Below are 23,214 nucleotides of genomic sequence, written 5' to 3' on the forward strand. Positions count from 1 at the left end.
GGGTAAAAAAATTGTTCCAGCATAGGGGGCACTTGGAGAGAGTAGACTTCTTTTGGAAGCCTGGGCAAAGGAAGCATAATGGCACTAGGAAGTGAGGGGGCATGAAAAGTAGCTTAGAAGATCTGGTAATGCATTTGCAATATTCACTATTTTGTCTGTTAGTGGTATGAGGCTCATCAGCCAACCAGAAAACCTTTGGCTATGCATTAACAACTTTCAACTCTAAAAACTATGAGCAGTTTAAATAACTTTATTATAATGGGGTCAAAACTTAAGAATAGCATATGATGCTATCTAATGATAATTTTAGGTATACATTTTTTATGTTATAAGTTATAAAATATGTTAATTAAAATTAAAAATAAGTCACTTCATAGGTATATGTATGAACCATAGACAAGTTATTCTTTCTTCTTATTGTACAGAATACATGAAATTTTTTAGACACATAAAATAGAAAACACAAGACTGAACTCATTTAAGACAGGGAATACTTTATTCAAAACCCATCAGAGAAATGGACAGCTTGGGTCTGTGACAAAGCATTCATGTTTTAAAGCATAGGTCAGTAATTGTATATGAAAGTATACATTGCTACATACAAATTAACTGATCAGACAGACCACAACTTTTCAATGTTTAAAACAGAATAAGCTTCCCTGTAAAAGCAGCACCTTTGTGACATATTAACTTTAGTATTCTTCTCCTTCTTCTTCACCCTCTCCTTCAACAGAATCCACACCAACCTCCTCATAATCCTTCTCGAGAGCAGCCATGTCCTCACGGGCCTCAGAAAACTCTCCTTCCTCCATTCCCTCACCCACGTACCAGTGAACAAAGGCACGCTTGGCATACATCAGGTCAAACTTGTGGTCCAGGCGAGCCCAGGCCTCAGCAACAGCTGTGGTGTTGCTCAGCATGCACACAGCCCGCTGTACCTTGGCCAGGTCTCCACCAGGCACCACAGTGGGAGGCTGGTAATTAATGCCAACCTTGAAGCCAGTGGGGCACCAATCCACAAACTGGATGCTACGCTTGGTCTTGATGGTGGCAATGGCAGCATTGACATCTTTGGGAACCACATCACCACGGTACAACAGGCAGCAAGCCATGTATTTACCATGGCGGGGGTCACATTTCACCATCTGGTTGGCTGGCTCAAAGCAAGCATTAGTAATCTCTGCTACAGAAAGCTGTTCATGGTAGGCTTTCTCAGCAGAGATGACGGGGGCGTATGTGGCCAGAGGGAAGTGGATGCGGGGGTAGGGCACCAGGTTGGTCTGGAATTCTGTCAGATCGACATTCAGGGCACCATCAAATCTGAGGGAAGCAGTGATAGAGGACACAATCTGACCAATAAACCGATTAAGGTTAGTATAGGTTGGGCGCTCAATATCAAGGTTTCTACGACAGATGTCATAGATGGCCTCATTGTCTACCATGAACGCACAATCTGAGTGCTCCAGGGTGGTGTGGGTGGTGAGGATAGAGTTGTAGGGCTCAACTACAGCTGTGGAAACCTGGGGGGCTGGGTAAATAGAGAACTCCAGCTTGGACTTCTTGCCATAATCAACTGAGAGGCGTTCCATCAGCAAAGAGGTAAACCCAGAACCAGTTCCCCCACCGAAGCTGTGGAAAACCAAGAAGCCCTGAAGACCTGTGCACTGGTCAGCCTGTTAGAAAAGAGAAGAATAGAGAAAAGATAGTTATTGCTTTTTGTGATACAAGCATAGTTAATGTTTTCTTTTTCTATACATCTCCAAGGATTTAAATCTTATTTTGACAAGAAACACTTTTTTAAAAAAATGTAGATCTGCGTGGAATTATTCAGCATCACTTCATTAAAAACATCCTCATTAATATTTATAAAGTGACACCAAATAGTTCATGTCATTAAAAAAAAATCTAAAGTTGTAGTATCATCCCCTTCTTTATTTCCATTTTAATTCCATATTAGAAAAAAATAGCATTTATTTCAGATATCTTCCAAAGGCTTATTAATTTATTTTATTCTTAAGAATAAACATACCAATTTTCTAATTCGATCCAGAACCAAGTCAATGATCTCCTTGCCAATGGTGTAGTGCCCACGGGCATAGTTATTGGCAGCATCTTCCTTGCCTGTGATGAGCTGCTCAGGATGGAAGAGCTGGCGGTAGGTGCCAGTGCGAACTTCATCTGCAAAGGAAAACAAAGTGGCCACCCATCGCTAACTACCTGCACAAGCCTATCAGTGCAGCCCCCCAGTACAGAGCTCAGTGCCAGGCCCCTGGGATCTTACTAGGGCTCCTGAGTTCAACTTACCAATGACCGTGGGTTCCAGGTCCACAAACACTGCCCTGGGCACGTGTTTGCCAGCGCCCGTCTCACTGAAGAAGGTGTTGAAGGAGTCATCTCCTCCCCCAATGGTCTTGTCACTTGGCATCTGGCCATCCGGCTGGATGCCATGTTCCAAGCAGTAGAGCTCCCAGCAGGCATTGCCAATCTGGACACCAGCCTGGCCAACGTGGATGGAGATGCACTCACGCTGTAGGAAGGAAAAGAGAAAAAAAATGTAAAATTCGGCTGTATTTGCATTTTGAATTTTCAGTAAGTCTCTAAAAGCATTTCTAGTGATATATTCTTCAAATGTATTTGAAGTCATATCCCTAACATAATAAAAATGGTTGAAGAATAGCACCTGCTACAAATGCTGTAGATGGGTGTGGTCTGAATAATAAAGTCTCTGTGGCCCTGTTCAGCATGTGGTGCATACCCACTGTTGCTACAGCTGTGCTTGAATAGAAGATTTTTCATATTTAAAAAATATTCAAAGCACAGATTTTGTAAAATGAAGTAAATAAAATTTAATGATTAATTAATTAGAATTTAATTTCTCCCTTAAAAATGATGAGGTTTTTTTCTAAATAGGACTTGGTGCAGCTGAGGCTGGAAGCCACACCCTTCTGCAGTCTGCAGAATCCATCAATACTAGGGGGTTAGAAGCTAAACAAGATCGGCTTCCTGCATTGCTGCATTGCTGTATTTGCTGTACCTAGTGCGAACCTGTACTGCCTGCTACATTATTTAACAGAGCAAGCTCTATTTCCAGCAACTGCCTACATGATCTCATTGTGCTGTTTTGCTAGTTTTCTTCCTCTGACCTAGCCTGGGTCCATGTGCCTGAATTGAAATGAATTAATGAAGAGGCACTAGAACAAAGACGGCTGGATGCAGAGTATAATTCTTCTTTGTCTGCAGCAATTTTCATTTAAACAATTTTTTTCTCTGGAATCTTCTCCACTGCAAAAAACTGGAAATTAGTATCCTTAAAACAGCAGTTCCTACGTTAGAAACAAATATAACATGAGATGCTACCAAACAATAAAAGCCCAGTGAGAGGATACGAAAATATTTAATGCAACAAAATAGTATTTCATTCTGGGATTCTCTACCCACCGCAGACTATTTATACTCATCACATTCAGTAGAAATTTTCTTGCCTTTGGTCTTTAAGGCTACAACTTCCATTGTCTATTCACTGACATATTGGAGAGGGGGGTGGCGGGAAAGGGCGTTTCCCTGGGTCCTGAGCAGAAAGGTAATTTGGTTCACAAAGGGGCTTTCTCTCTCGCAGAATTGCAGACAGACAGACAGACACACACACGCGCGCGCGCGCGCGCGCGGTCAGGGCAGGGCATCCCCAAACCAGACATTTAAAGAAGCTTGTCAAATGAACTGTGATTTTGCTCAAGGGGAAAGAAAAAATCAAATTTTAACAGTGAATAAAAAACCTTTTGACGCCTACAGTTCCTCAGTGATTAAATGCTTTTATTAAGTCTTCTGACAGAGGAGTTATAGGGCGAACCCCGCCCAGTGGCCCCAACGCCGGAGACGCAAGAAACAACTCCTCCCTTGCGCCGCCCTTGCGCTGGGCTGCCAAGGGCTCCAACAGAAACTAACAATTTTTTCCCCGTTAACATACGGGTATCTATCTAAAATACCAATGTAGTGACGAGGGATCTTTTTACATTAATCGAAAGCTTTCCTTTGTCCTTGTCCTATCCCCCAGCTACACCTTCGCACCCCGTTCCTTTTGGGCGATTCTCCCTCTCCCTGCATTTGGGGAATGACGCGAGAAAGAAAGCAGCTTGTCTGAATTACCCGAATACCGTACACGTACACGAAGCCGAGCAGGCGACGGACGCCACGATCGCCTTTCCCAGCCCTAGACATTTTTTCATCACCGATAGGCCGAGGCGTTCAGCTGTTCGCAGCACTGAAGATCGGATTACAAAAACTCCGCTTGTTCTTCCCCACCGTTCTGCGCTGTGCGCGCCGTTTGTCGCTAGTCTGCACCCCGCACTGCGGCAGCAGGGCTTAAGGATTTGAGGCAGACAAAAGCTAAACCTCTCAAACAAAGCATAAGGCTACCCTTGCCCAAGGAGACAGCAAAGGAAAAGGGTTTAAGGTTTTCCAAGTAGCCTCTGGGGAACTGAGCCCACCAAACTGCCACAGAGAGCCGGAGAAAGCAGATTCTTACCATGGTTGCTGCTTCGCAGTTCCAAGCAGATGGCGGAGGGAAAGAGGAGAGGTTGTTGCTTCTTACAGCGTGACTCTTAGGCGGTCGATGTAAGAGAACCTGCAGCACATGGGCGGATGCGGCTCCCTATATACAGCTCGGTCACCATGGGGATGGGCCGGGGCCTTTTCCTGTTGGTCCAGACCCCTCGATCTGCCCAGAGAAGCCACGACAGGAGAGTGGTGATTGGTGCAAGCGACATGGGATGAGGTAATCTCTCCCCCACCCCTTTTTCCCTAGCATCCACAGACTGTTTGCATCCTTCAGACAAAGAGACCAAGCAAAAGCAGTCAGCCGAGCATCCATTAAGGGGTGGGGTCGGGGGGTGGGGGGAGGAAGAAAGAGGACTGGTGTAGTATGATTTTATATTGCTTAAACTTTAAACTACAGTTAAAATCACCTATGTGAGGTTTTTCACTACGCTTAATCATAGATTTTTGTGTTGAGATGAAATATTTCATGTAAAATTACACCCAGCCCCTCCCTCACAGTATACTAAACTCGACTGCATTCGATTAGGATTAAATATCCCCACTTGCTTTAAAACTCATGTAGGAGAGAAGATGGGAGTGATGCTTAAAATGGCTTGAGTAAATGTGAGTTATTCATTTATTTATTTTTGTTATTTAAAACAGTTCAATAAAGCCAATCAATATGGTTTCTCGGGGAAAGTAATTTTCAGACTTTCTTTTGCACTACCCACCCCCCCAACAGCTAAACACAAACGGAAATGCAAAGAATAACCATACTAAACAAGGAAGCACACAAGGAGTTCTAACGAAGTAATAATTAAGATCTAGTGAACATACAGTAGTTAAATAATCTACTAGGAATAGTCATTTACCGGAAGTCTATGTAGTATTTTTTGTATGATGTATTGTCCGTAAAAATGAATCATCTTTCCTGACATAGAGCTGGGAAATACAAGGGGAAGGAATAGATTTCAGAGGCTAATACTACCTGTGTGTGCAGTTATATTTCTGCATTGTTCTCTTTTCTGGAAAGTAATAATCAAAACAATAACCGAGATTAAATTAAAATCAGAAGAGAAATATGTAATGTAAAAAGACTATTTTGTAATGTTGCCTCCTTCTACAGACATTTGTATGCTGTGAGCTCAATCACTGCATTACTTTTTTATGTAGTTCTTATGTGAATTCAGTAATTACCGTCTGTGGTTGGGTTTCTAAGTGTGGGAATTGTAGCTAGCCTCACACCGTTGCTATTCAAGCAAAGACTCTGGTGGTTGCTCAATTGCCCCTTGGGGACAAAAAGGCTTTGCTTCACCCCCAGGAAGTGGATTGCAGTAACATTCTTTTGCTATTTAGAAAGGCTTCATTATCAACAAGGATGGGCTATGCGGAATAAGTCTCTGAACTGGGTACTACCTGATGTTGCTGATGAAATTTCAGAGGTAAACTGATTTGAAGTTGAAAAATTACATTTAGGCAGATAATTTTTTCCTTTTAGGTTGGAGCAACAGATTTTTAGGGTCTGCAGCATCAGCACCGTTTACAGTGCTCTGCGGAGCAGCCCATTCATTCCTGCCGGGCTGGCAGGCAGAGCAGGGCGTTGGAGGGAGGGACTTGAGACAGCTGCTGCAGGTTGTGATCTGACAGTGGCAGCCATGGATTTTTCCAGCCTGCCATCCACAGCTCTTCCTTGCTTGTTCAAATTTGCTGCTGTAGTCTTCTCTAGGAAAAAATAAAACCCAATACGCAAATCATTTCACCTACTTCTTGCATATTTCATAGGAAAATAATCCTCAACATCATCTTATCTCCATCCTTTTAGCAAATAAAAATATATTTCAGTAAAGAGATAGGATTAAGGATGACTTGAATCTTATATGCTTCTTTCTGAACCCAAAAGCAAATTTAGCCACCAAAAATAAGAATTAAATGGGATAGGTGAGCATAAAGAATAATAAGTAGCTCATTCAAAATACTTCTTTCGACCTTTTAATAATTAAATACATCAGACCCTGCTGGACCATAAGAAAGTGTACATATCTCCTTTTTTGAAATGAGAGATGCAGTCTTGAATTTTATTTTCTTCACAGTATAAAAGATTAATTAAGAAATATATCGTTTCTCCAATAGCTCAGTTCTTTATACAATTTACAGAGGACTAAATAAAAGAGAAGAGGGTTTATGAAGTTGTTTCTTTGTAATTCTATCTTAGATCCATTCTGTTCTTATGTAAATGAGTTTTTTCCCCCTCCGTGGGCCTAAGTAACAATAAGATCTAGGTCAGAAATAGACTATTTGAGCATTGCTAATCTATTAAATATACAAATGGGAGAGCAGGGGAAATAGCTAATCTGTTCTTTTGTTCCTCATCTGACTTAATAGCATGCAACTAAGGGAAGCAAAATTTTTTACAAGTTCATGTCTTTTTACTGCCAGTTTCTTTAACTTAGATTAATATAAATGTATACATATTCTGGTAATGGATTTATTCTTGTACACAGTAAGGTTAGCATAAAATAGTCTTTCTTTTATAGTATGTGTGGAATTTTAATTATTTGCATGTCTACACCTCTCCTCCATTAAAATGTGAGTCCTAGTCCTCAGCAAAGTGCCTCGCATACAGTAGACATGTTTGTTGAATTAAATAATTGAATGAACAGCTTCTTTATGTTTATATTTTCATTTACTATTATGGTTAGTAATTTAAAGGTATTTAGTAAAGTATTTTGGGATCCCTGGGTGGCACAAACGGTTAAGTACTCGACTACTGGCTGAAAGATTAGCAGTTCAGACCCATCCAGAGGTGCCTCAGAAGACAGGCCTGGCTGTCTGCTTCCAAAAGGTCAAAGCCTTGAAAACCCTATGGAGCAGTTATACTCTGCACACATGGTGTTCCATGAGTTGGAAGTGACTTGACAACAACTAACAATGAGTAAAGTATTTTAACTTTTATATTCAACAATCATTTACTGAGTATCTACAGTGAACCCTGGACCATCCTAGGTAATGTGGGAATTCGAAAGTAGTAACATGGCCTCTTTTCTCTAGAATCTTCAAATCTAGTTGAAGAAGTAAGACATGTACATGAATATACATTTCAGAAAGGCATGTGTTATGTGAGTAAGGGGGGAAAGAAATGCTTGTAGAATTCATTGCATGACCCCATGTATCATAACTTATACTATAGGAAACGAGAGTTGTCTAATGCTTTTTCACCTGCTTTACCTGCTATTCATCCCTAAATCCATTCCAGTCTGGATTCTGCTCCCACTACTCCTTGAAACTAAATGTCCTCCGTGTTTGTTGCAAAATCCACTGGACACTTTTTAGTTCTTGTTGACTTGTGATAAGCTTTGTCACAGTTGACTATTATTTCTTTCTTGAGGCACCTTATTCCCTTGGCCTCAAAAACTCTACATTTTTCGTGTTTCCTTCCTACAACTTTTGTTTCTTCTTAGTCTTTGCTGGTTCCTCCTTCCCTCCCTAACCCTTAAATGTTGGAATTCCTCAAGATTCAGTCCTAGACCTTTCCTTCATTTCATTCTATGCACCTTAGGGTATCCTCCTCTCCTAGGAGAAGTGCATCCCTTCCCAGGGCTTCAAATCTTTTCTGTATCCTGATAACTTCTTGACATTTCTTCTGAACTCAAGGTCATAATAGTAAACTTTCAATTATGTATTGATTTCTCACAAATATCTCAAATCGAACTAACTATTTTCTCCTCAAACATGCACCTATTATAAAGTTATCTTGCTCAGTAAGTGGAGCAGTATGCACCCAGTTTTTCAAATCAGAAACTTGAGCATTATTCTTGATACCTCCCTCTTCTTTTATGACTACCATAGAATCAGTCCCTACGTCCCACCCTAAATATCTCTTAAATCTTACTCTTTTCTCTCCACCTCTCCTACTTCTACTCTGGTACATTATCTCTTGCCTGGACAACCTCGGTGCCCTCACAGAAGATTTCCTCCACATTAACTCCTACTCACCCTCTAGTTCAGTCTCCCAGTCTCCACGTAACAGCTAGAATGATCTTAGTAAAATATGTATTTGACCTCACTCCGCTGCTTAAAGCAGACCAATGACTGCCTGTTAATGTTAAGATGAAGATCCCAAATCCTTACTATGCTGGTTTACAAGGCCCAATACCATCTGGCCCCAGCCAATCTAACGTCTAATTTATTCCAGCCATACTGGTTTTTCAGTTTCTCTACCCTGCCAACTGCTTTCTCCCTCAGGGCATTTGTATTTGCTGTTTCCATCCATACTTACTCCCAGGCCTTCTTTGCTTAGTTAACTTTTATTCTCAACATTTTATTGTGAAAAAATTTAAGTACACAGAAAAATTGAAAAAAATTACATATAACACCCATATACTCACCACCAGTGTCCTTGGGTTGTGCAAACAATTAAGCACTTGACTACTAGCCGCAAGGTTGATGGTTCAAACCCAACCAGAGGAGCCTCAGAAGATAGGCCTGGAGATCTGCTTTCAAAAGGTCACAGTCTTGAAAACCCTATGGAAAATATTTTGTTAAAACAAGCAATGGTCTAGCTATATTTTGATTCATTTAAATAAAATATGGACTAAAATTTTTTTTTGGAAAACAGATGTTAAGGGGCTTACTACAAACTACAGTAGGTCCTAGTGACAGAGCCAAAATTCAAACCCTGGGAACATGGGAGACCAATTTAAAGGTAAAGCAAATAAAAAAAAATTAAAAAAAAAAAAACAAAACCCTACGAAGCAGTGGTGGTGCAGTGGTTAAGAGATGTGGCGTGCTACGGCTGCTAACCAAAAGGTCGGCAGTTTGAGTCCACCAGCCACTCTTTGGCAACTCTTTGGGGAAGTTCTACTCTGTTGTATAGGGTTGCTATGAGTCAGAATTGACTCAATGGCAATGGGTTTTTTTTGGTTTATGGAACAGTTATACTCTGCACACATGGGGTCACTATGAGTCGGAGTCGACTCAATGGCAACTAACAACACAACAATATACCTACCACCTAGATTCTCCTGCTGTTAACATTTTGATATATTTGTTTTTATCAAATATCTATCCATACGTCCATTCATCAGTTTCTCCTATTTTTTGACACGTTTCAAAGAAACCTGTAGACATCAGCATATGTCACCCTTGAACACTTCAGCATGCATATTATTAACTATAGTTTTGTAATGTGACAAAGGAGTGATCTTTTACAACTGCATTTCCTACTTCCAAAATTCTTTTAGAGGAGAACAAAGGCTTCAATTCTATAATAGAAATAAATCTTACACTTTAATAATCTCTGAAAGGACACATGATTTTAAATTATATTCAAGTTCAGATAATTTCCTGAGAGTTGATTTTAATAGGGCGAAGGGAGGAAAAGAGATATAAAAGCTGGGTGCTCACTTTATAGTTATTTTTATTATGCTGCAAATTTATGTTCTATGCACATTTCTATTTTTGCAATTTTTATAATAAAAAATTTAACAATACAAACTCATGAATTCATAATCATACTTCCCCAAAGCAAACAAAAAAAAAATCAATAAAAAAAATCACTGGACACCATCGTACCATTGGAAGTAGCTAGGGCACCAACTCCATACTCTACAAATTGGCAATCAAAAATTGACTAGAATGCAGGTCTTTCCAAAGGTACATTGTCTCATCTACCATTCAGCGCAGGGAGAGATGTTGATGATTTAGAACAGGGGCTCACTTTTTCCCAGTGGAAGCCTCTGACAGAGACAGTTCCATCCCAGGAGGCACCCTGTTGATGTGATATAAGGGGACTTTGGGTGCCAGCAAGACTCAGCTCTCTTGAAGGACTCTTGGTTTCTGGCTAGCTCCTCAGGTTGTATGGCTGCAGAGCCGCCCAATAAAATATGAAGAAAAGAAGAAAGGAAGAATTGAGCATTTGTCCTGTCTTTCCTGTACAAACTGTATTTCAAAGTAACCAAATGCCTCTAGTTAATTAGCGGAAATTATTCTTTATAGAACAATGCCAGCTAGTGAATGTGGAGGGAATAATATAATTAGAAACATCACCCTTTACATCACCTAATGAAATAATTTATTCAGGCAAAAGTCATCAGTGATTGAAAGCCCAACCTATACTAACCTGAATAGGTTGATAGGTCATCGGTGATTGAAAATACAGGTAAAAGACTGATGTTGAATTTTTAAATGCAGGGATTAGGCTATTACTACCTGAACTGACTGATAATCTTAGCATCACTAAAAGTGGGAGAACCAGACCTTGTGAACCTGTTATTGATAGGTGCCATCAAGTCAGTTTTCAACTCACAGCGACCCCATGTGACAGAGTAGAACTGCCCCATAAGGGTTTCCTAGGCTGTGATCTTTATGGAAGCAAATTGCCAGGTCTTTCTCCTGCAGAACTGATGGGTAGGTTCCAACCGACGACCTTTTGGTTATCAAGAGAGCCTTAACATTTGCACCACCAGCGCTCCTTGTGACGCTGTGATGTGATGCAAAAACAACTGCCCTGAATCTAATCAAGTCTTTAGTGTCAACTTCCACTTACAGGAAATACAGAGGATAGGGAAACTAGTCAGGTGGCCTCATAAGGAAGCAAACAGACAAATGCAGAGCATGAGACATTCTGCAGGACAAATGAGCCGGTTTCTGAAACAAATCAATGGTGGAATGGAGTGAAAAAGGTGGGAAATGGAGACTGCTCTATTTAGAAGAGATTGTTACCAGATGTAACAATAGATGTTGTTTGGATCCTGATTCGAAGAAACCGAAATGTAAAACAATTTGGAGATAACCAGGAGAATTTGAATATGGACTGATTCCTTGGATAATACCAAGGAATTATTGTTAATTTTATTAAATGTGATAATGGTAGTATGTTTATGTGAGAAAATTTCCGTAACTTTTAGATATGCATGCAGAAGTATGGCGAGGTAAAATAAAATGAGGTCTGAGATTTGTTTTAAAATATGTCAACAAAGGAAAAAGGAAGAAATGATAGGTAAAACAATTGTGGCAAAAATTTTAATAATTATTGAATTTGAGTGATGAATGGAGTTCATTGTACTTTTTTGTCTATTTTTGAGTAGGCTTGAGAATTTCTTAATAAATATTTAAAAAGGATATAAAAAGAAGAGATTGTGGATGTTGAAAACAAATTTTACCTACTTCACAATTTGTTACGTACTACCTTGAATAAAGAGTCATAGAAATTCAAAGAAATGAAAAAGTTCTTTTTGTTATGACCTATGGTTTATTATGGAAGCCTCCATTAGGAATGATGGACCTTAAACAGAATGGGATGGAAGTGGAGGGGGTACTTTAAATAAGGAAGATAACACTAGCAAAGACATAATATGATAATCTGGTGCCTGTGTAAGGGAGGGCAAAGAAACTGACTTGATTAGAGCATGCAATGTAATTGTGGGTGATGTGTTCCTGGGGAGAGTAGAAATGGTAACTAAAGCGTTTGAACTCCGTGCTGAAGTAGTTAACCCTTGAGTCTATATACAGAGTAGAGCCTTTACATACTTATATGAGAGCAACAAATTTATGAAGGGAAGAGTGTTTTTGTAAAATTAATCTGACAGGTGTGTGGAATAGGAAAAGAGACTGGCAACAAGGATAACAATAAGGAGGTTATTGCAATGATCTAAGCAGAATATCCCAATCCATCCTAATTATAGTGGGAATGGATAGAAAGGGATAAGAAGAGACTATTCAGAGGAAGAATCCTGGTGGTGATTGATTGAACATGAGGTAAAAAGCAAAAAATAAAAATTAACTCTAAAGTTAATGGAAGGCTAAGATAATGAAATAGTGGTGCTGTATACAGAAATAAGGAAGTTAAGAAGGCATATGAGTCTGAGCAGGAAATGCATTTGTATGTGTGTGGAGGGGGGTGTTGAGGAGAGGAAAGATCAGTTTATGTGCTCTTACAAGTTGAATATTACACCCTTTGAAGTGATGGAGGGATTGAGGACAGAAGTCTTGGCGCCACTGGGAACGGGGGATTGGCATCACTCAGAGAAAATTCAGTTCTAGAAGGATGGAGATGTATATTTGGAGTCTAATGATAACAGTATGCTTATAATGCCAGTGGTATGGTATGAGAATAGGATTCTCCAAGTGTAACCCAGAATTTGAAGTTATGCCTCTGTCTTAGTTATCTAGTGCTGCTATAACAGAAATACCACAAGTAGATGGCTTTAACAAACAGAAGTTTATTCTCTCACAGTTTAGGAGGCTAGAAGTCCAAATTCAGGGCACCAGCTCCAGGGGAAGTCTTTCTTTCTCTGTCGGCTCTGGGGAAAGGTCCTTGCCATCAATCTTCCCTGGGTCTAGGAGCTTCTTAGTGCAGGGACCTTAGGTCCAAAGGACATGATATTCCACTGGCTCTTTTTTCTTGGTGGTATGAGGTCCCATATCTCCACTCCTAGTTCGTCTTGCTTGATGATAATGAGGTCCTTGTCTCTCTGCTCACTTCTCTCTCTTTTTATCTCAAAAGAGATTGACTCAAGATACAACCTAATCTTGTAGACTGAGTCCTGCCTTATTAACATAACTGCCTGTAATCCTGCCTGATTAACATCATAGAGGTTAGGATTTACAGTACATAAGATAATCACATCAAAACACAAAATGGTGGACAACCACACAGTACTGGGAATCATGGCCTAGTCAAGCAGACACACATTTTTGGGGGACACAATTCAATCCATAACAGCCTCTAAATTGGAAACACAATTCAGGTGCAGTTATGTTCACCAAGTGAAAAACCTTTCTTTTTATTTTTTGAACTTTTTAATGAAGGATATGTACTTATATTTTCACTAATCATAAATGTACAACTTGACAAATTTTTACAAACTTAATATTATTGCTAGTGTAACTATCACAAAAAAAAAACAGAAACGGAACAATATCACTTTTGGAGAAGCCTCCCCATTGTGTCCCTATATAGTACCTATCTCCTCCCAAAAGCAATCCCTACTGACTTCTAGCACAATAGATTAGTTTTGCCTGTTTTTGAACTTAATATAAATGGAATATACTCTTATATCTGTCTTCTTTCATTCAGTATTATGTTCGTGAAATTTATTCATACTATTGCATATAATTGTGAATTGTTCTCATTGCTGTATAGTATCCCATTGTATGAATAGTCCACAATTTATTTCTCCCTTCTTCAATGTTAATGGACATTTGAGTTGTTTCCAGTTTTTTGGCATTATGAATGACACTGTGTTTGAGTGAACATATATAGGAATTTCTGCTAGATATATACCTAGAAGTGGAATTGTGTGGTCATAGGGAATGTATATGTTCAACTTTAGTAGAAAAACTGCTAATTTTTCCAGGATAGTTGTAGTAATTTACATTCCCACCAGCAGTGTAGAAGAGTTCCGGTTAGCCATTCAGATGAGTTTATAGTAATATCTATCATACTGTGGTTTTAATTTGTTAATTGACTAATGAAGTTGACACTTTTTCGTTTGTTTATTGTCTGTTCAAATATCTCCTTTGGTGAAATGCCTGTTCAAGTCGTTTTCTTATTTTCTACTAGGTTATCTGCCTTTGTCTTAGTGATTGGTAGGAGTTCATTATATTTTATGAATGAGTCCTTTGTTTGATTCGTATATTGTAAAAATCTTTTCTCGTTATGTAGCTTATCTTTTTACTCTCTTCATAGTGTCATCTGATAAACAGAAGTTCTTAATTTTAATTTGGTTCAGTTTATTATTTTTTCTTTATGGTTAGCACTTTTGGGGTCACATTTAAGAAATCTTTGCCTATCCACAAGGTCATGAACATATTCTCCTAAAGGATTTATTTCTTCTAGTGGATTTACTATTTAATTTTTTACATTTAATTCTACAATACATATAGGAATTGGTATTTGTGGTGGTTAAGGTTGTGTGTCAACTTGGCTGGGCCATGATTCTCAGTGGTTTGGCAGTTATGTAATGATATAATGTGACAGTTATATAATGATGTAGTTATCCTCCGTTCTTGACATAATGTAATCACCTCCTTGATGTGATCTGATGTGATCAGCCAATCAGTTGTAAGAGGAGTGTCATGGATTGAATTATGTCCCCCAAAACATGTGTGGATCAATTTGGCCAGGTCATGATTCCCGGTATTATGTGATTATCCTATATGTTATAATCCTGCCTCTATGATGTTAATGAGGGAGGATGGGCAGAGTTGTGTTAGTGAGGCAGGACTCAGTCTACAATATTGGACTGTGTCTTGAGGCAATCTCTTGAGATATAACAGACAGAAGCGAGCAGAGAGACAGGGGACCTCATACCACCAAGAAAGCAGTGCTGGGAGTAAAGTATGTCCTTTAGACCCAGGGTCCCTGCGCAGAGAAGCTCCTAATCCAGGGGAAGGTTGATGAGAAGGCTGCCAGAGAGAGAAAGCCTTCCCCTGGAGCTGACACCCTGAATTTGGATTTTAGCCTACTTTACTGTGAGGAAAGAAACTTCTCTTTGTTAAAGCCATCCACTTGTGGTATTTTTGTTATAGCAGCACTAGATGACTAAGACAGGGAGTTTCCTCAGGGGTGTGGCCTGCATCCAATACATATGGATGTTCTGGCAAAGCTCACTGGCTTTTGCTCACTCTGAATCCTGCATATGGCTCATCATCATCTGACCTCCAGTTTCTGAGACCTGAGGCTATGGCCTGCTGTATCGCCTGCTGATCATGGATTTTGTTGGCCTCTGCAGCCTATGAGCCAGCAGCCTGCTGTCTTACCTGCTAATCTTGGATTCCTCAGCCCCTGCAGCTACGTGAGTCAGGAGAATCCTCTAGCCTAATGCCTGACCCACGGATTTGGGACTTGCCAGCCTCTACAACTCCATGAACCATTTCCTTAAGATAAATCTCTCTCTCTCTTCCTCTCTCTCTCTATATATACACGCTTCAATGGTTTTGCTTCTCTAGAGAACCCAGCCTAAGACAATATTTTTTGTGTGCGTCTGGTGTGAGGAAGGGATTGAGATTGTTTTCCTCCATATGGATATCCAGTTGACCTGGCACTATTTATTTAGAATACCATCCTTTCCCTACTGCACTGTAGAGTCACCTTTGTCATAAATCAAGTCTCCTCTCTTTCTAGCTCATATATATTTCAACTTTTTACTTTTCTAAATTATTATAATCTTTTTTTAACCTAGTCAATTAATTCATATGGACAATCAATGCTATATGTTTCAAACATTTATTCATTTGTTTCTTCTTTTTGGAAACACATACTGATTGCCTACTAAGGCCCATATACTGGACCAGGCATAGTCTAGGCAAATACAAATAGGTATTTGTTTGGCTAAGATTTAATTGGATATAATGCACTCTGATGAATTCTAAGAAAGAGGCATGGACATGATCCTGTGCAAAGAGATATGGAGCACCTATATCCCCTAGGCTGTGGGAGGAGGGTAGAGGGGGCAGGCAGACTTCCTGGAAGAGGTGATACTTGGGACTGTCTTGAAAAATAAATAGGAGTAGCAGGGGTGTTATAGATTGAATTGTGTTCCCCAAAAATGTGTGTCAACTTGGCTAGGCTATGATTCCCAGTATTGTATGATTGTCTACCACTTTGTCATCTGATGTGATTTTCCTGTATGTTGTAAATCCTACCTCTGTGATGTTAATGAAGCAGGATTAGAGACAGTTATGTTAATGAGGCAGGACTCAACCTACAAGATTAGTTGTATCTTGAGTCAATCTGTTTTGAGATATAAAGAAAAAGCGAGCAGAGAGATGGGGTGGCGGGGGTGGGGGGGAGGCTCCTACCACCAAGAACAAAGAAGCAGAAAGGGAGTGCGTCCTTTGGACCTGGGGTCCCTGCACTGAGAAGCTCCTAGACCCAGGGGACGATTAATGATAAGGACCTTCCTCCAGAACCGATAGAGACAGAAAGCCTTTCCCTGGAACTGGCAGCCTGAATTTGGACTTCTGGCCTCCTAAACTGTGAAAGAATAAATTTATCTTTGTTAAAGTCATCCACTAGTGCTACTTCTGTTATAGCAGCACTAGATAACTAAGACAAGGTATAAATGGGGAAGAGAGTACAGTGTGCAAATACACAGACAGTTGAGTGAGTTTCAGAAACTGGAAGTGGTTTCATATGGCTAGAACATAAAGTGTAAGGAAAAGGGAATCGTGCTCTATGAGGCTGAAGGATTATACAAAGAATAGATAATGAAAACCTTATAAACCATGGTTAGGAGTTTGGATCTTATTCCAAAGTCAGTGGGAGCCACTGAAGGAAAGAAGCCTAATGAACTTTGCATTTCAGAAAGATCCTTCTGTGTGTGATCTCTGCTGTGTGCAGACAATAGTTAGAATAGGGTTGGGGATGGGTAAACGTAAGGCAAGGAGTCTGGTAAGAAGATTGCTCGTTAGTAGATGATAAGACTGAATTAAGGAAATGGTAGTGGGAATGGAGAGAAGTAGACATATTTGGGAAGTATATGGGAGGTTGAATCTAGAGGATTCTGCTGCTGTCTGGGATAAGGAGCAGGGAGGAGTGAAGAATAGGCTATCAGTTTCAGGCAGACCTGAGTTTGGTTCTCCTTTCTGTCACAACTGGACTTGATTAGAAAGATCACTCTGGCTTGGAAGGGTTTGAGAGCGGAGGCAAGGAGAGTGGTTAGGAGGTGATTGCAGTCATTCAGCTTTATTTTCAGGGCCTGACTAAGGCCAAAGCAGTGGAACTAGCAAAAAGATGAATTTGAAAGATATATAGGAGGTTGACTCACCACATTTGTGAACAGATTTAAGAAATTAAAAGCAGTAAAGAATTGTAAGAGAAAGAAGTGCCAGAAAAGGAGACAAAGAATGAATGGTCAGAGAGGGAGTAGGGAAAGTAGAAGACAGCAATGTTAGAAACAAAGGAAGGAGAGATGCTGAGTAACTTCAAAATACTGCAAAAAGGGGTTGCTAAATAAGGACAGAAGAGTGTTCATTGATTATAGCAACAAGGAAATATGTATACAGTAAGAGCTTGGTGCAAAAGACATAAGACATGTTCCCTGCCTCGGAGGAGTTCAAGATCTAATGCTGGAAACCTGTCATTCGAACACAGCGTGCTGAGTGCTGTGAGATAGAGGTCACTATCTCACAGGGGGCTGTGGACACAAAGTGGAAGTTTGTTGTCTAGTGTTCGAGGTGCTGTTGGCCCACAGTTCCCAACTTCATCCCACTGTAGTGTCCACTGCCCACCCTTTGTGAAATGACCTTCCCTGTCCATCTCATGCTGCCTTCCTGGTGCAGGTTTGAGTGCAAATGGGTAAATTCAAGCAACTAGGTTTCATTTAAATTCTCTAAAAAAATACACTCGAAACTCTAAATTTAAATAAGGACATGGACATGATTATGCTAACACACTGAACTTATGTTTATCTTCATTTTAGGGTTCAGTGCATTTTAGGATCAATGTATTGAGTGAATTGGCTCTCCCTACTTATGCCTTTAAAGACTATCTGCTGCACTCACCTTGGCCAAATTCCAGTGCTAACAATTTAGGTAGGACTACGTATGACCCCAAATCTAGAATTCAGAATTGTATTTAAAGCTTAACACTCTCTTTCCCAAACTCTGGTCAACACAATGCAATATTACTAAATAATAATTTTTCAGGATAACTATGGTAAGAATTACTGGTGGTGTTTCTGGTAACAGTTTCATCTATTTTGGGAAGGGCCTTTATGTGTATAGCAGAGATAAGTATTAATGAATTTTTATTCCAGAAGCAAGACTTATAAAATAACACAATAAATACTTGTGCTCTGTAATATTAAAAACATATCTCTGCACCAAAGAAGACATTCAGGTGGCAAACAGACACATGAGGAAATGCTTGTGATCTCTAGCCATTAGAGAGATGCAAATCAAAACTACAATGAGATACCATCTCACCCCGACATTACTGGCACAAATAAAAAAAAAAACAGAAAATAACAAATGTTGGAGATGCTGCGGGGAGGCTGGAACTCTTATGCACTGCTGGTGGGAATGCAAAATGGTACAACCATTTTGGAAAATGATATGGTGCTTCCTTAAAAAGCTAGAAATAGAAATAATCATACGATCCAGCAATCCCACTCCTAGGAATATATCCTAGAGAAATAAGAGCCGTTACACGAAGAGACATACGCACACCCATGGTCATTGCAGCATTATTCACAATAGCAAACAGATGGAAACAACCTAGATGCCCATCAACAGATGAATGGATAAACTATGGTACATACACACAATGGAAGGCCAAGCAACAATAAAGAACAGTGATGAATCTGGGAAGCATCTCACAACATGGATGAATCTGGATGGCATTATGCTGAATGAAATAAGTGAATCACAAAACGATAAATACTGTATGAGACCACTATTATAAAAACTCATGAAAAGGTTTACACACAGAAAGAAACACTCTTTGATGGTTACTAGGGAGGGGAGGGATAGGGAGGGAAAAACACTAACTAGACAATAGATAAGTGGTAACTTTGGTAAAGGGCAACACAGTACACAGTATTGGGGAAGTCAGCACAACTTGACCAAGGCAAGGTCAAGGAGGCTTCACAGACACATCCAAACTCCCTGAGGGACTGAACCACTGGGCTGAGGGCCAGGGACCATGGTCTCAGGGGACATCTAGCTAAATTGGCATAACATAGTTGATAAAGAAAATGTTTTACATCCTACTTTGGTGAGTAGCGTCTGGGATCTTAAAAGCTTGTGAGTAGCCATCTAAGATATTCCACTGGTCCCACCCCATCTGAAGCAAAGGAGAATGAAGAAAACCAAAGACACAAGGGAAAGGTTAGTCCAAAGGACTAATGGACCACAAGTACCGCAGCCTCCAACAGACTGAGGCCAACACAACTAGATGGTGCTCGGCTACCACCACCTACTGCTCTGACAGGGATCACAATAGAAGGTCCTGGACAGAGCTGGAGAAAAATGTAGAACAAAATTCTAACTCACAAAAAAGACCAGACTTACTGGTTTGACAGAGACTGGAGAAAACCCGAGAGTATGACCCGGATACCCTTTTAACTCAGTACTGATGTCACTCCAGAGATTCACCCTACAGCCAAAGATTAGACAGGCCCATAAAACAAAATGAGACTAAATGGGCACACCAGCCCAGGGGCAAGGATGAGAAAGCAGGAGGGGCAAGAAGGCTGGTAATGGGGAACCCAAGGTGGAGAAGGGGAGAGTGTTGACATGCCGTGGGGTTGGCAACCAATGTCACAAAACAATACGTGTATGAATTGTTTAATGAGAAGCTAATTTGCTCTGTAAACCTTCATCTAAAGTACAATTTTAAGACAAAACAAAACATACCTCTGGTATTAGAATACAGTGCTTTCAAGTCATTCATTGATGTTCAGTCGTTTAATTAACCATTCTTTTTAACATTTAAAAATATTTCTCTTCTGGATATACACATTTTATCTTTTAATTTTGCTTTGGTACATTGGGGTGGTGGTTTACCTAAGCCTACTGATGAAATCTGACATTTGGAAAAGGGAACAAAATTTGAGGAGTCTCAAAGACATCCTGAGAAGAGAAGAAAAGAAATGGAGAAGATGGGAGATAATCTCAGTTTTCCATGAAACACATTTTATAATTTGATTGCATTTCATTGACCCAAATTACACACACTCACAAGAACTTACACTGAACCTCCTCTGCCCCGCCCCCTTCCTCCCCACAAAGCAGATGGAAATTAGATGGCCCACTGGGAAGGTTGCCATGGTGCACAGGCTGCAGGGATTTCATAGTAACAAAAAAAGCTCCAGAGTCCCCTGCCCCAGCCATCCAAATGTGTGTTTCTCTCAAATACTTGTCTTAATTAGTTCTGTGTTATAGATGAGCCGGGTGAGAAAGATTTACAAGTGAACAAAAAACATTTAATGCCTCCAAAAGTGTTTATAGATGCATTGATCTTGTTAGAGATAAAATACAGAGAAATTATAACTGGTCTATTTTATTTATAGCTAGCCATATAAAAAAAGGCAGAATTCATTTTTAAATGTCTTATATAACTTGTCCCCAACTTATATTTCTTACTAGTTTTATCCCCCTGAATCACCTGCAGGTATTTCAAATTTAATATATTTAAATGGAATTACTTGTTTTTCTCCATTACCTTCCTCAGTATTCTGTATTCTCATTTATTCCATATTCTCATTATTGTTCACTATCACATCTTTTTAGTCTACCAAACTAGATTAAAATAATAATAACCTCATTTAACATTTACTATGTGCAAAGCACTATTCTAAACACTTTACCTATATTATCTCATTTAAGCTAGAAACAGTGAATCATCTTCACCTTGTTGCTTCTCCCTCACAACCCATCTGATCACTAAATTCTGTCAATTGTATTTCAAAATTGTCTTAATAAATATTTTCAGAATGAACAAACGGCTAGTCTTGAAAAACCTGACTAATGTTATTATCCAAAGAGCCTAGTTTAAGTGAGGAGGATATGGCAGAATATTTAGGATGAGGTCTTTGAAGCTTCCTCTTGAAGCATGACATGTATATATACAAGAGTAAAAATAGTAGAAGATTCTTCTGTGAAACATGTTGAAACAATCCTGTACACCAGTGTTTCCTAAATGTACTGGAGAAATTGGGAAGCTAGTTAAAGATATGGATTCCCAGTTCCTTCCCTAGAGATTCGGATTCAGTAGGTCTAACTCAGTAAATAGTACTCTCTTAGAATTAATAACTTACCATTTTGGAACTAAACAATTTTAGTGAGTTTGGGTGGTGTGGTTGTTATTTCGAAACTCTGATAACTCCTGGCTTAGTTGGCTGAGAATTGTCCTCTAGATGATCGTAAACCTAAAAGACGCAACTCTCAATGAAGCCCAGCCTAAAAGAGCATTTTAGGAAACATTTCTCCTTTTTCCTTTTTTTAAATTGGTTATGCATGTGCAGAAGAGAAGGGATTAGAAAAGGCAGTGTTTTTCATCTGCCCTGGCCTAAGAGAGCATTTAGGAAACATTTCTCCATTTCCCTGTAGACTTAAACGTTGATTATGCGTGTGTGTGGAAGAGAAAGCATTAGAAAAGGCTTTGTTTTTTCTTCATCTGCTTCTAAGAACAGCAGTCTGTTGTCCTAGTATACAAATGATAAGAGACATAGAGGTTTACTCAAGACAGCATGGCCTGAAATAAGTCCCCTTTCTGGCAAGGTTGCCTCTGAATTTAGTATATTTTAATAAATAAGTCCGTTATTAATATTTGCTGATGATTTCAGTGTTTTTAGATATGTAAGAGAGACTTCACTCTCACACCTCCCATGTTGCTAAGCAACGTATCCTGTGGTTGCTAGGAGACAGACTAGCAAGCATGGAGTACTTCGGTTTTATTATTACCTTGCATGTCACATGACTACACCCTAGAGAGTTTTACACCCTTAGAGAAAATAAAGGTTAATGGCACACAGAAAGAATGGAAAAAGAGATAGGGGTAGGGGAAAAAGGGAACAGAATAAGGAAAATAGCAAGATATTTGAGAAAAAGAGTGTGAGGTTGGCAGAGGAAGGCTATTATGCAATTTCCTTGAATGAGTCACGAAAAGCCTTAAATTGCCAGTGCTCTGTTTCATATTCTGTATGCTTCTACCTTTTCTAAAGATAAATTGGAGAATAAACTTGGAGAAGAAAATCTTTCAGATGATAGTCCTGAATATTCTCAGAAGGGAAGGCATCAGTCGTAACTCTTACAGAAGACAGGCACTTACAAACAAGTTACACGTTATTTAAAATTCTGAAGTCAGAGGGGTGGGGGAGGGGAAACTAAATAGATACTAGATAAGTGTTAACTTTGGTGAAGGACAAGACAGTACACAATATTGGGGAAGCCAGCACAACTTGTGCGAGGAAAGGTCATGGAAAGGAAGCTCCATAGACACAGCCAAACTCGCTGAGGGACTGAATTGCTGGGCTGAGGGCTGTGGGGCCATGGTCTTGGGGAACATTTAGCTCAATTGGCATAACACAGTTTATAAAGACAGTGTTCTACATTCTACCTTGGTGAGTAGCGTCCGGGGTCTTCAAAGCCTGTGAGCAGCCGTCTAAGATAGTCCACTGGTCTCATCGCTTCGGGAGCAAGGGAGAGTGAAGAGAACAGGATACAAGGAAAAGATTAGTCCAAAGGACTAATGGACCACAGCTACCAAGGCTTCCACCTGACTGAGTCTAGTACAGCTTGATGGTGCCCGGCTATCACCACTGACTGCTCTGACCAGGATCACAACAGAGGGTCTTGGACGGAGCTGGAGAAGGATATAGAACAAAATTCTAACACACAAAAAAAAGACCAGATTTACTGGCCTGATAGAGACTGGAGAAACCCCGAGAGTATAGCCCCCGGATACCCTTTTAGCCCAGTGCTAAAGTCACTCCCAAGGTTCACTGTTCAGCCAGGGATTGGACAGCCCCATAAAACAAAATGGGACTAATGAGGCACAGCAGTCCAGGGACAAGGACTAAAGGCAGGAGGGGACAGAAAAGCTGGTGATAGGGAACCCAAGGTTGAGAAAGGACAGTGTTGACATGTCGTGGGGTTGTTAACCATTGTCATAGGGCAATATGTGTACTAACTGTTTAATGAGAAACTATTCTGTAAACCTTCATCTAAAGTAAA

The 23,214-nt window shown here is 39.9% G+C and overlaps 1 protein-coding gene across 2 annotated transcripts; it reads right to left on the minus strand.

Annotated features, from left to right (window-relative positions):
* Nucleotides 1–474: 474 nt before the first annotated feature.
* TUBA1A (tubulin alpha 1a) lies at nt 475–4,869 on the minus strand. Of its 2 annotated transcripts, XM_004388292.1 has the most exons (4): nt 4,523–4,869; nt 2,305–2,527; nt 2,030–2,178; nt 475–1,673 (listed from the first exon to the last, which is right to left on the minus strand). In XM_004388292.1, the coding sequence occupies exons 1-4, from the start codon at nt 4,523–4,525 to the stop codon at nt 693–695; spliced, it is 1,356 nt and encodes a 451-aa protein (XP_004388349.1). In that variant the 5' UTR covers nt 4,526–4,869; the 3' UTR covers nt 475–692. The 2 variants fall into 2 exon arrangements, with proteins under 2 accessions (XP_004388349.1, XP_023598149.1); XM_023742381.1 differs by lacking the exon at nt 4,523–4,869 and having other exon boundaries at nt 480–1,673; nt 2,305–3,651.
* Between the last annotated feature and the right edge of the window lie 18,345 nt (nt 4,870–23,214).

This window comes from Trichechus manatus, unplaced genomic scaffold (assembly GCF_000243295.1).
Source record: "Trichechus manatus latirostris isolate Lorelei unplaced genomic scaffold, TriManLat1.0 scaffold00209, whole genome shotgun sequence".
NCBI lineage: Eukaryota > Metazoa > Chordata > Mammalia > Sirenia > Trichechidae > Trichechus > Trichechus manatus.